Raw genomic sequence first — 10,995 nt, 5'->3', positions numbered from 1 at the left:
TTTTTCTGGAACTTGTCACAAGTCAAAAATGATTGGTAACCATTGATTACATCCATTAAATGCATTTTAATGGGTTTATCGTTTGTTTTCTTTCAGAAAATATAATGGAGAAGGTGTTAAATAAAATATAAAGGCAATCATACTTAATTACTTCCCATCTTCCACCTCTTCATATTTTTTCACACATAAAGCAAGAATAAAAGACTTGGTTAACGTTAGTGACGTTTTATTTTGAAGGGATTTACCGGAAGTGTAACCTTGTTGTAACGTCCGTGTCTTAACGGTTAAACTGCTAACAGACGTGGAGTTAAGACAGGCACTGTGCAGCTACTAGCATCAACAAACCCTTAATGAAAGATGGTATGGGTTGCCATTATGACCCATGGACTTATTCTCCTCTGACCACGGATTTACGGAGGTTTATTTAGCTCTAAAATGTCGGCATGACATGCTTTTACGTGAGTGAAAGCAGCCAAAACCCGTTCATCGATCGCCCGAAGGGGGGAAACGTCAGATTAGCTACAAACCTGAACTGATCTGCTAGAAAGAGATCCACCAAAAAGCCTGACAAACATGTCACCAATACCAGTCCTTCCGCTGGTGATCAACTTTTTTATGTCTGCGCTCGGCTGCATGGCCACACTGAAACTCATTCCAGCTTTCAAAGATCATTTCATTTCAGCCAGATTGTACGGAATGGACCTGAACAAGACAACCAAAAAGGAAGTGTGAGTGTCTTTCCTTTCTGTGCTATGATTGGTTATCTTTCAGTTTGTCTTTAACAATGTGTATTTTGGGAAATCGTAATTTTGGTCTCTCTTCCTGGTTGCTCTTCTCTGCAGCCCAGAGTCCCAAGGAGTCATCAGTGGGACGGTCTTCCTCATCATCCTCTTCTGCTTCATCCCAGTGCCTTTCCTTAGCTGCTTTGTAGGAGATCAGTGCATGGGCTTCCCGCATGATGAGGTGGGTCCACTGCCCGCTGTATAGTAAATGTATGTCAAAGCTGAACTCCAGCTCTGATCACTGTGCGGTTTTGTTGGCCAGTTTGTACAGCTGATCGGTGCACTTCTGGCCATCTGTTGCATGATCTTCTTGGGCTTTGCTGATGACGTGCTGAACCTGCGCTGGAGGCACAAGCTCCTGCTTCCTACCATGGCCTCCCTGCCGCTGCTCATGGTCTATTTCACCAACTTTGGCAACACGGTCATAGTGGTGCCCAAACCCTTCAGGGTGCTTCTTGGGCTGCACTTGGATCTGGGTGAGTTGCGCAGTTGTTTGTGGCGTAGTAGCCAGGTATTCATCCTCCGACTCCTCCTGCGGGAATCATTTTCTGTGCTGTATGCTATCTGTAACAACACTTCCTGTTGCGATCTCCTGCAGGCATTCTCTACTACGTCTACATGGGGATGCTTGCAGTATTCTGCACAAACGCCATCAACATCTTAGCAGGCATCAACGGCATCGAGTCAGGTCAAGCCCTGTTCATCTCCGGCTCCATCATCATCTTCAACCTGCTGGAGCTCAGTGGTGCGTGCTTGTTTTCTTTTCTCATTGTCACCATTGTAGTTCACGCCCTCTACACTGCAAGCCACAAGTGTACTGGATTTGGATTTGGAAATGAGTCAAAATCATTATCCCATTACACAGACAGAAACAAATATCTGACTACGGGTTCTACATGAGGATGTTTTACAGAAACTTACTCCAGACAGGTCAGAATGTGAACATATTTGATTTGTCTTTTTATTTATTAGGTGATTACCGCGATGACCACATTTTCTCCCTCTACTTCATGATACCATTCTTCTTCACAACATTAGCACTTTTTTATCACAACTGGTAAGTTGAATCTATCACTTAAGCTGGTTTCATGAAGTTTGAAAGTTCAGAGGGATACTTAATATACAAGTGGCTCTATAATCTATTTCCTGGCAGGTACCCCTCATCTGTGTTTGTGGGAGACACATTCTGCTACTTCGCTGGGATGACCTTTGCCGTAGTCGGCATCCTGGGACACTTCAGCAAAACGATGCTGCTGTTCTTCATTCCTCAAGTAGTTAACTTTATTTACTCCTTGCCTCAGCTTTTTCACGTAATCCCTTGTCCCAGGCACCGACTCCCGAGGTAACACACTGATTATTAACCTTTTTCCCCTTCCTGGCTTTTCATCATTTATACCGATTATACCATCTCATTCTTTCTAATCTTGTTCTTTCCTCCAATGTTATTACTCTTAAAAGACTGAATCCAGACACAGGCAAGCTGGGGATGAGCTACTCCAAATTCAAACTGAAGGACCTTTCAAAATTAGGACAACTCATTCTGAAGGTAAATATCTGTATTATTTTCTGAATTTACTTTCTTTTGGTGTTTGGGTAGAAGTCCAGTTAACAAGGCTGAGGGCAATATAAGTACCTTGTCTTGTCCAACCGGTAGTCCCCCAAAAAAAGACGAGTCTCAGCATTATTTTATCAGAATTTCCAGATAGAATACAAGTATATACAAGGAAATAACACAAAAAAACACAATACAATGCTTAAAGTGGCATAGGAGCCCAATCATTTACTAAATAAATAATCACAATTGCACAACTCTGAAGTGAAGCATAGTGTAAGTGTAGCAACTTTGGCAGTGGTAAAGCAATCATTTGTTGTTCATTCTGTGCGATGGTGGCTGTGGTAAGTGTTTTGGCAGCTTTGTACGATTAAGCTGGTTGTTTCTGTCAGTGCAGATGTAACACAGATTCAGATTCGGATTCAGATTCAGATTCAGAAAACTTTAGTTGTCCCTGGGGGACAGTTTAAGGCACGTGTGAGTGGCATGATGTGCAAAAACAAGACACTTTTAAAGAAGCAAAAAACAGAACAATAATACACAATATTCAATATTTCCCACTGTGAGATAAATGAAAGGATTATCTTATCTTATACATAGTTACTGACATATTGTATTCAAACCTTGTATATTGCGCCATACCTTTGGTATAAGCAGACTGAAAGCAGCAGTGCCTGATGGTGCAGATCCATTAAAACCTTAAACATCTCTGGCCTGATTAATCAGTCACAATGAAATGTCACTTCTTTATTACAACCTAAATCACAAAAAAAACAGATTAGTTCTAGATACCATTTTACCTATTACAACCGTTTTTCCAAGATAAGTTATGTAAAATGTAAATAAAAATGGAATGCAATGATTTGTAAATCATCAGCTGTATCTTGTATTTGTATCACGAGCAGATTCCACATGTACACTTTAGTCAGATGTTTGTAGCTTTTTATCTCGTTCCTCCTGCTGCTCTCTTCTCCTCTTTTCCTCTCTTCTCTCTCTCTTTTTCTGTCTCTACCCTGTAGCAGATGGGTCCCTCCATATGAGCTGGGTTCTGCTCAAGGTTTCTTCCTGTTAAAAGGGCAGTTTTTCTCGCCACTGTCGCCTTTGTGCTTGCTCTGGGGTTTTCAGGCCGGGTGTTGTAAAGCGCCTTGAGGCAATTTGTATTGTTATTGATGCTATATATAAATAAAACTGAATTGAATTGACACACTGTGAAGAGACACAGAGAAGCTGCCTCTGTCATCAAATTGAAAAAATAGACTCCATTGTCATTATGTTGTCTTTGAACCTTTACAGTTAAATAGGGATTGCTAATTATTGCATTCTGTTTTTAATTACATTTTGCACAGTGTCACACATTTTTTTGGAACAAGTTTGTAATAAAGTGCATGTAGTGATGATGGGTAAACATTCAGGTGAGACAGACCACACTGGCAGGCTTATAGCATTGTTTTTTGGTTGATAATAATAATGCTTCTGATCCTCAACAGGTGGCAGAGTTATTGAAGCTGCTCGAGGTGCGGAGGGGCCAGGAGGGAGATGATGACTTTATTGAATGCAACAACATGACCTTAATAAATCTGGTCCTAAAATTATTGGGGCCCATCCACGAGAGAAATCTCACAGTCATCATGCTCATCATACAGGTGCAACAGCACATCGGCTATATCCAAATACCCTGGAATAGTGTTAGTCATACAATAACGTTTGCTTATTTCTGTGTCTCGCTCAGGTGATGGGCAGCGTGATGGCCTTTGGGATCCGTTACCATCTGGTGCGTCTCTTCTATGACGTCTAGACAGCTCTCCAGTAAGAAGGAGAGAATGCCGACTGGGATGATATGACGTTGTTGTGGAACTATTTCAAAGGCTCTTGGATCATCTGCCTTTTTAATAGATTCATTTACCTCACTGTTACGTCTGCCTTTAGACTGTACCTGCAGTAAAGAGCCAGTGCAATGACAAAAGCTATATTTCACTGGTAGAACATTTACATAATAAGCAAAAACAGCTGAAGGTTTGATGTCAACAGCAGTACTGTTTTGGTCTTCAGTAAACAGAGGCAAGAAAAATGTAACTGGGTCTTAATTATCTTATGTGCCCACCCTGAAAGTATATTTTTGTACCCGAGTTCTTTTTAAACGACAGTACATTAGGTTGGGTTGACTCTTGATGTTCAAGGCAGCCAGTGTCACCTGAATCCTGACCATTTGATGACAGATTTATAAACATAGAAGTCATCCAAAATATTGCATGAAACTGCTCTCGAGGAAATACCTTGCTTCGGGAAAACCAGCCCACTCACACCTTACTTTGCTTGACTACTAATCCATGTATTATGGGTGGAAAAGTTAAGATTTATTAATGGTTTCTTTTACTACCAATAAATGCACACAGAACAGTCATTGTGAAGAAAAGCAGCAAAACATAAGGAAGCTATAATCAATTTGAAGACTATCACAGGGTAGAGGGTGGAGACAGGTAAATAGAGGGGACATTAGAGGGGATGAGGTGACTTGATTGTGTCTGGGGTATTGTATCAAATTAAAAAAGTTTTGCCTTTTGCGGTATAATTGGATACATAGCTGTATTTTTCTATGATTATTGTGCATGCTCTCCCTCAAACATCAATGTGATGTCAACTGGCACTGGATTATTGTGTTTAGGAATGTAACTACAGGTAAGAAGCTCTTTACTGTCGAGATTGAACGCTCAAATTATGAAATAAAAGCTGAAAATAAAGGCTATGCCTGTGCCGAACCATATTGACATGATGGCATCACACAGTCGCTGCAGATTTTCCAGAGATGATTTTAGCTTTGTGACACTGCACATTATCGTGCTAGAAGTGGCCATTAGAGGAAGACAGTTTACCAGTAGATTCTAAAGTACTCAGTCCTGCCTGTATGGCACAAACAACTACACCTTGTTTGTCACTTAAAATGCGCTGTTGTCATGTGACTGGCTGATTAGATAATTGCATTTAAGAGAAACAGAATATGTTTGTCTAATAAGGTGGCCAGTGAGGGTAATCAAAGATATAGTGTCTGTTTCCACGAACTAAATGCTTAAATTGGCATAATGTATTATATTAGTTCACGAAAAGAAAAAGCACCAGTATTTATATAATTTTAATGGACAATAAATAAAAAATAAAAAATAAAAATAGAGCGGAACCACTGAGCCACGCTCTGTTTCAGGGGGAACGTCTGTGTTGCACACAACCCGCGGTCTTGTTTGACCAATAGCAATATTCAGATGTTGCTATCATCGTTAAATTGCTATTGTTGTCTAAGCCAATAAGACTTTCTGTCAAGGCCACTTTCTGTCTTTCTTCGTTTATCTAGCTGATGTTTCTGAAACTTTATTCGAGCTTCCGAATGTTTTAGAGACAAGTTAACAGGTACCAGCAACTAATGTTTGCTAGCACCTGCTAGCTGTCAGGTGATGGTAAACCGTTGGACATAACGTTTGTGGCTTTAGTGTGGAGATAAAAAAAACAACAACAAAAAACGCCACATTTAGCCGTGCTGTGACACAGAGAGATGCCTCCCAACAAACGAATACAGAAGAAAACGCTTAAACTGGATTGTGAATGGGGTTCGTGTCAAGAGTCGTTCAGTCGGATGGAAAACTTCTGCAAGCATGCGGAGGGTCATCTTGATGCTCTGAACGACGCGGAAGAAGATGACGAAACAGAAGGTAAGATGAACTTTAGTGTCACAGTCCAGCTTTTCTGTCTGTCACCGATCTAAGAAATGCAAATGCACACTGGAAATAGTGGGAACTCAAACAAAACAAGCAGGTTAAATTGTTTGGGCTAAACAGTGTCAAGTCGTTTGCTGGTTACTGTCTCATGCTAAAGACCAGAAGACCTCAGGATACATTTGATTTACCACCTTTCTGATGCTGTTGAGGGGGGGTATATCTAATGTTGTTATATGGTTTTCAGCAACAAACAAGCAATACTGATATTTAACCGAGTCCAGCAAAAGTGATGCCTCATAATGCAGTGTCTTTGCTTTCTGTGCCCAGGCGAGAGAAACTGTCTCTGGAGGGACTGTGGCTTCTGCTCCGTGGAGGAGTCTGAAGAGTTGCGACGCCATCTGTTCTTTCACTGTTACCACACTAAGTTGAAGCAGTTGGGTCAGCAGGTCCTCAACGCTCAGCCGGAAATTGGCAGCTGCTCCATCGCCTACCACAACCGCAACATCATCCCTGAAATCCCAGACAATTTTGTCTGCCTTTGGGACGAATGTGAGGTAAGACTGACAAACGCCAGGGCTGCTGTTCATCGATCGCTACACAGTTTACAGCTCAGAAACGCAACAATTAATAGCGTCTTGCCGTCATATTATTAGACAGTTTATCTGTTGAGGGGATTGAGGGCCACAGCTGAGATAAATGAGAGTATTTCCAACTTCTTGTGATGAAGGATTAAACATTTTTCTCAACTTTTACGCAAAATATTTTTGACACTGTGTTTTTTTCTTCCTGTGCACATTTGATAAAGCAACCACCATATGAAAACCCAGAGTGGTTCTATCGTCACGTGGAGATGCACAGCCTATCTATAGATATACCAGCAGGAGACTGTGAATTTCCAATACGCTGTGCATGGAAAGGTACGCTATTTAACACGATTCATCTCCAGATTATAATGCATAAACTAAAGATTCCACAACCATCATTTTCTGTAGGGATGTGTGATTGTTGAGTCCAAGCTCTGTGCCTGTCATTGTCCAGATTGTGAAGCTACCACTAAGGGGCGTCCTAAGCTGCGGGAGCACCTTCGCAGCCACACCCAGGAGAAGGTAGTGGCATGTCCAGGCTGTGGAGGGATGTACGCAAGCAACACCAAGTTATTTGACCACATCATACGACAGAGCGCCATGGAAGGTAAATACAGCCACAAGGTACATATCAGTGTCTCCAACGTTATTTAAGTTATAATGCTAACGTCTAGTCATTTTTGCTTTGTTTATCTATATGTATGTGTGCTGTAGGTCAGAGGTTCCAGTGTTCTCATTGCTCCAAACGTTTTGCAACAGAAAGACTGCTGAGAGACCACATGAGGACCCACGGTCAGTTCCTCCTTCATCATGCAATCACTGTTACAAGTCATACAAGTTGTTTCCTATGATTTCCACAGGATCCAGCTCACGTGTGTCATCATTTTTTGTGTCCACTGTACACATTTTGATGTAAGACGTTACAATAAGAAGGGCTGTACGACTGTATAGGTGATCACAGAGAGCAGGAGGGGCCGGAACAATATTTCCTCACTCCCTTGAAACCTGACCTCTGAGACAGGTTACATGAAGTTTAAAATTCCGTCCCAGTGACCATTTGGCCCGAAATAGTTATGTACAAGTTGACCTCACCACTCCTAGAATATCGCATTGAGCTCAGAGAAATATTGTGAGGGTCTGTTAGGAAGGCTAAGGTCTTTAGAGACCTTCTAAACCTTCTAAAGCATTCTTTGGGAATAACACTGCTTATCTGTCTGCTTCTTGAGCTTCTGTACTCCAGTATCTTCCTCATTTTATTACGCTTTTCCACACTGGTATCATCCTACAACAGAGAGATTAATGTCGTAATATATCCTATACTTGTACTCATATAAACGTAAACCTATTCACTGCTTTAAATGACGACCTTATTTTTTGATTGGCACAAGCATAGTGGCAAACAAAAACTAAAATTGTCTTACAAACCATATGATTCCTCCATAGATCTATTAATTCCCGAATTGTGATGCAGTATTTTCGTTTCTGGCATTTGTAAATGCGTTGAATTTTTTAATTCCTCCTCTTTGTTTAATATCACACTATGTTCTACTTCTTCTTCTAGAAAAATGCATTCTTTATCTGTCCATATGAGGTTTTTGAAATAAATATTTCATTAGTATTTCTTGGTATGAATTTATTATGTCGGTTATGTTTGTGATATACTTTGGTGACACAGACACTGATTAGTCTTTTTCTTGATAAACCAGTGAGCCACTACAAATGCCCGTTGTGTGACATGACATGCCCATCACCCTCTTCACTGCGCAGCCACATCAAGTTCCGGCACAGTAACGAGAAGCCGTACTGCTGTGACTACTGTGAATACAGGTACAGCATCCTCTGAAGCTGCAACAGTATAAATCAGGATTGAACATAGTCAAAGTGTTCTTTTGTATTTGCAGCTGCAAGAATTTGATCGACTTGCGCAAACACCTGGACACCCACAGCAGCGAGCCAGCATTCCACTGCGATGTTCCCGGCTGTGGCTTCACTTCTCGTAACCTCGGCACCATGAAGCTTCACCACAAAAGGGAGCACGAGGTGATCTTTTAAAAACTTACTGACTTGTATTTGTTAAAGGATTTTAATGTATTTATCAATCCCTCTCTAATATTTCCTTCTATAATCAGGGGGGGTTCATAGCTCGCTACAAGTGCCATGTGTGTGGCCAGTGTTTCACCAGGGGCAACAGTTTAACTGTCCACCTGCACAAAAAGCACCAGTTCAAATGGCCCTCTGGACACCCCAGGTTCAGGTAAGTGTTATATTGACGCAAATGCAGTAGTGTCTGATTTTGATGTGTGGAGTACTGCAGCACCGATGGCCCTTTTACCTGTCTGTCAGGTACAAAGAGCATGAGGATGGTTTCTTACGACTGCAGTTGATTCGCTACGAGAGCGTGGAACTGACAGAGCAGCTGATGAGGGAAAGACAAAACCGACAAGCTGAGGAGGATGACGACAGTAGCCAGACTGAGGGTCAGGAGCTGGAGGAAGAATCTGCAGGGGCAGCTCCGTCTGAGGGGCAGGTGGAACTGAAAGGTTTCCTGCTGGAGGAGGAGAGGACTGAGGAGCCCACCGGCAGCATCGAGGACAGCAGTCAGGAAGAGGGCATGTTGTACGTCCTCACTGGAGCTTTGTCAGAGGCAGGGGAGGACTCTGTCATGCTGCAACTCTAGGATGCTGCTCACAACAAGGTAGTCTTGATACTGCACTCATCTCATACTAATCAAATGTGCTGTTTCTCATATATGGAAAATCTTTTCTGAGCATCAATAGATGGGTCACATAAGGGTTATTTCATTTAGAAGTGAGGCCTTGATTTAAATTAAAACCTCTAAGTGCTCAGTGATGACTCATCTTGACTATAAGCCTATATTAGGTTATAAACTGTTTTTAACTGTTTTAAATTATTTTCTTTCTTTTTTTGTCTGAAAGTTGGCTGGTAATGCAGCCATATCCTTTAAAGGTCAAGAATATGAGTCATAGGAATGGCGCGCTGGCATTAAAATTCACCAAAATGTGTGGAATCCAGCAAAAAGGGCTTTCAGCTTGGCAAGTGTGTATCTTTTGAGTTGAATAAATATGTGAAACTTCTACCGTGTTCAGTTTTTTTTTTCCACGCTGCACATTAAGAGGTTTATTAAGATTTTAAATCATTACATAAGACTCATAGGTGACTACACTGTATCCTCCACATGTACTTCAGTAATGGCGCCCCCTGCTGAATGCAACTGCTCCACTGCAGCTTAATAACTTGATGGGTGTTTATGACAACAGACACGTCTACTATGAGCCATGACCTCATAGTAGATGAGGTGTAGACATGAATATCTTCATATTATTATTATTATTATTATTATTGACTCCTATATGTTCATGTTGTCCCAGAACTGCAATGATTGTTCAATTAACTGGTTTGTCAATAGTAAGGCGATTAAGCTTAGCTTCAAGGTTTCTGCTTCTGTCATATGTGACCATAAATTTTGTGTCTTTGCATTTTTTTCCCCGATCACTAATTATCATTTTCCAGCATACAGGTTTAGTTTTCTGAAATGGGAAAACACATGACTGGTTGGTTAGCAGAACAAGTAAGAGAGCTCCTCTTGGTTTGACTTTTGATGAGGTGTTAATGAAGTATTGTTTGGGTTTCAGATATCCCTTGACCTGACAATACAGTCTTCTTACATCTTATTGAAAGCCTTGACCTGGCTTTAAATCATGCCAAACCTTTGCCAACGCCAGGAGTGCAGTCACATTATGGCAAACGGTACACAGCATTAGTGGTGTGTAGAAGATTAGGTAGCACATGGAGCTTAGTTTAAGTGTTACTTAAACACTCTGCTTCCTCTCTCTGCAGTCAGCTCTACTGAGACGCCTTCTAATGGCTTCTTGTCTGTTGACTTCAGAAGGTTGTAGATATAGAATAATGTGTTGTGTAATGTTTGTCGGATCCCAGACTTGTCTGCAGTGTTGAAACTAATTGCATAAGAAAACAATCACCATGAGTTTAAATGCATTTATTGTACTGCTGCTGCTGTTCGAGTCGTTCCAGGGAGGGACATCTCAGTTGCTTGACTGGAATGGAGAGCTGGAAGGTAGTGGTAAGATCTCCTCTTCTGACAGAATAATGTTGGCTTTGTGTTGTTTTCTGGTCTTTACAGCACACTAATGTTATAACAACGTCTTTCTTAAAGAGGCCCTTTTATGCTCATTTACATGATCCAAATTGTAATTTGGGGCGCTACTACAACAGGTTCACATGTTTCAAAAGAACACATTATGTTTCCTCATGCTGTAAAATGCATGAGCACTTTGTTCCTCCATTGTCTGAAACACTAAATATGAACACTTGCCTCTTTAAATGTCCCCTCC

At 41.2% G+C, this 10,995-nt stretch overlaps 2 protein-coding genes across 2 annotated transcripts; both read left to right on the top strand.

The window, feature by feature from the left end:
* The first annotated feature begins 146 nt into the window (after positions 1-146).
* dpagt1 (dolichyl-phosphate (UDP-N-acetylglucosamine) N-acetylglucosaminephosphotransferase 1 (GlcNAc-1-P transferase)) lies at positions 147-5,169 on the top strand. The gene is made up of 9 exons (XM_084564345.1): positions 147-728; positions 843-963; positions 1,045-1,258; positions 1,381-1,527; positions 1,755-1,839; positions 1,936-2,124; positions 2,241-2,328; positions 3,822-3,977; positions 4,064-5,169. The coding sequence occupies exons 1-9, from the start codon at positions 574-576 to the stop codon at positions 4,127-4,129; spliced, it is 1,221 nt and encodes a 406-aa protein (XP_084420471.1). The 5' UTR covers positions 147-573; the 3' UTR covers positions 4,130-5,169.
* Positions 5,170-5,559: 390 nt separating this feature from the next.
* hinfp (histone H4 transcription factor) lies at positions 5,560-9,717 on the top strand. The gene is made up of 9 exons (XM_084564763.1): positions 5,560-6,032; positions 6,366-6,592; positions 6,844-6,955; positions 7,077-7,229; positions 7,337-7,414; positions 8,329-8,449; positions 8,524-8,662; positions 8,752-8,876; positions 8,966-9,717. The coding sequence occupies exons 1-9, from the start codon at positions 5,876-5,878 to the stop codon at positions 9,297-9,299; spliced, it is 1,446 nt and encodes a 481-aa protein (XP_084420889.1). The 5' UTR covers positions 5,560-5,875; the 3' UTR covers positions 9,300-9,717.
* Positions 9,718-10,995: the final 1,278 nt, after the last annotated feature.

Source organism: Chelon labrosus (genome assembly GCF_963514085.1).
Source record: "Chelon labrosus genome assembly, chromosome: 17".
In the NCBI taxonomy this organism is placed as follows: domain Eukaryota; kingdom Metazoa; phylum Chordata; class Actinopteri; order Mugiliformes; family Mugilidae; genus Chelon; species Chelon labrosus.
The sequence above is the reverse complement of the archived record's forward strand: the minus strand, read 5'-3'. Positions and strand labels throughout refer to the sequence as shown.

Excerpts from the sequence above, each read along its gene's own strand:
- dpagt1 (XM_084564345.1), top strand. The coding sequence starts at position 574 with ATGTCACCAATACCAGTCCTTCCGCTGGTGATCAACTTTTTTATGTCT. Across the intron at positions 2,125-2,240 it reads CCCAGGCACCGACTCCCGAG|ACTGAATCCAGACACAGGCA; the intron begins GTAACACACTGA and ends TACTCTTAAAAG. Across the intron at positions 2,329-3,821 it reads TAGGACAACTCATTCTGAAG|GTGGCAGAGTTATTGAAGCT; the intron begins GTAAATATCTGT and ends GATCCTCAACAG.
- hinfp (XM_084564763.1), top strand. The coding sequence starts at position 5,876 with ATGCCTCCCAACAAACGAATACAGAAGAAAACGCTTAAACTGGATTGT. Across the intron at positions 6,033-6,365 it reads AGAAGATGACGAAACAGAAG|GCGAGAGAAACTGTCTCTGG; the intron begins GTAAGATGAACT and ends TTCTGTGCCCAG. Across the intron at positions 8,450-8,523 it reads TGTGACTACTGTGAATACAG|CTGCAAGAATTTGATCGACT; the intron begins GTACAGCATCCT and ends TTGTATTTGCAG.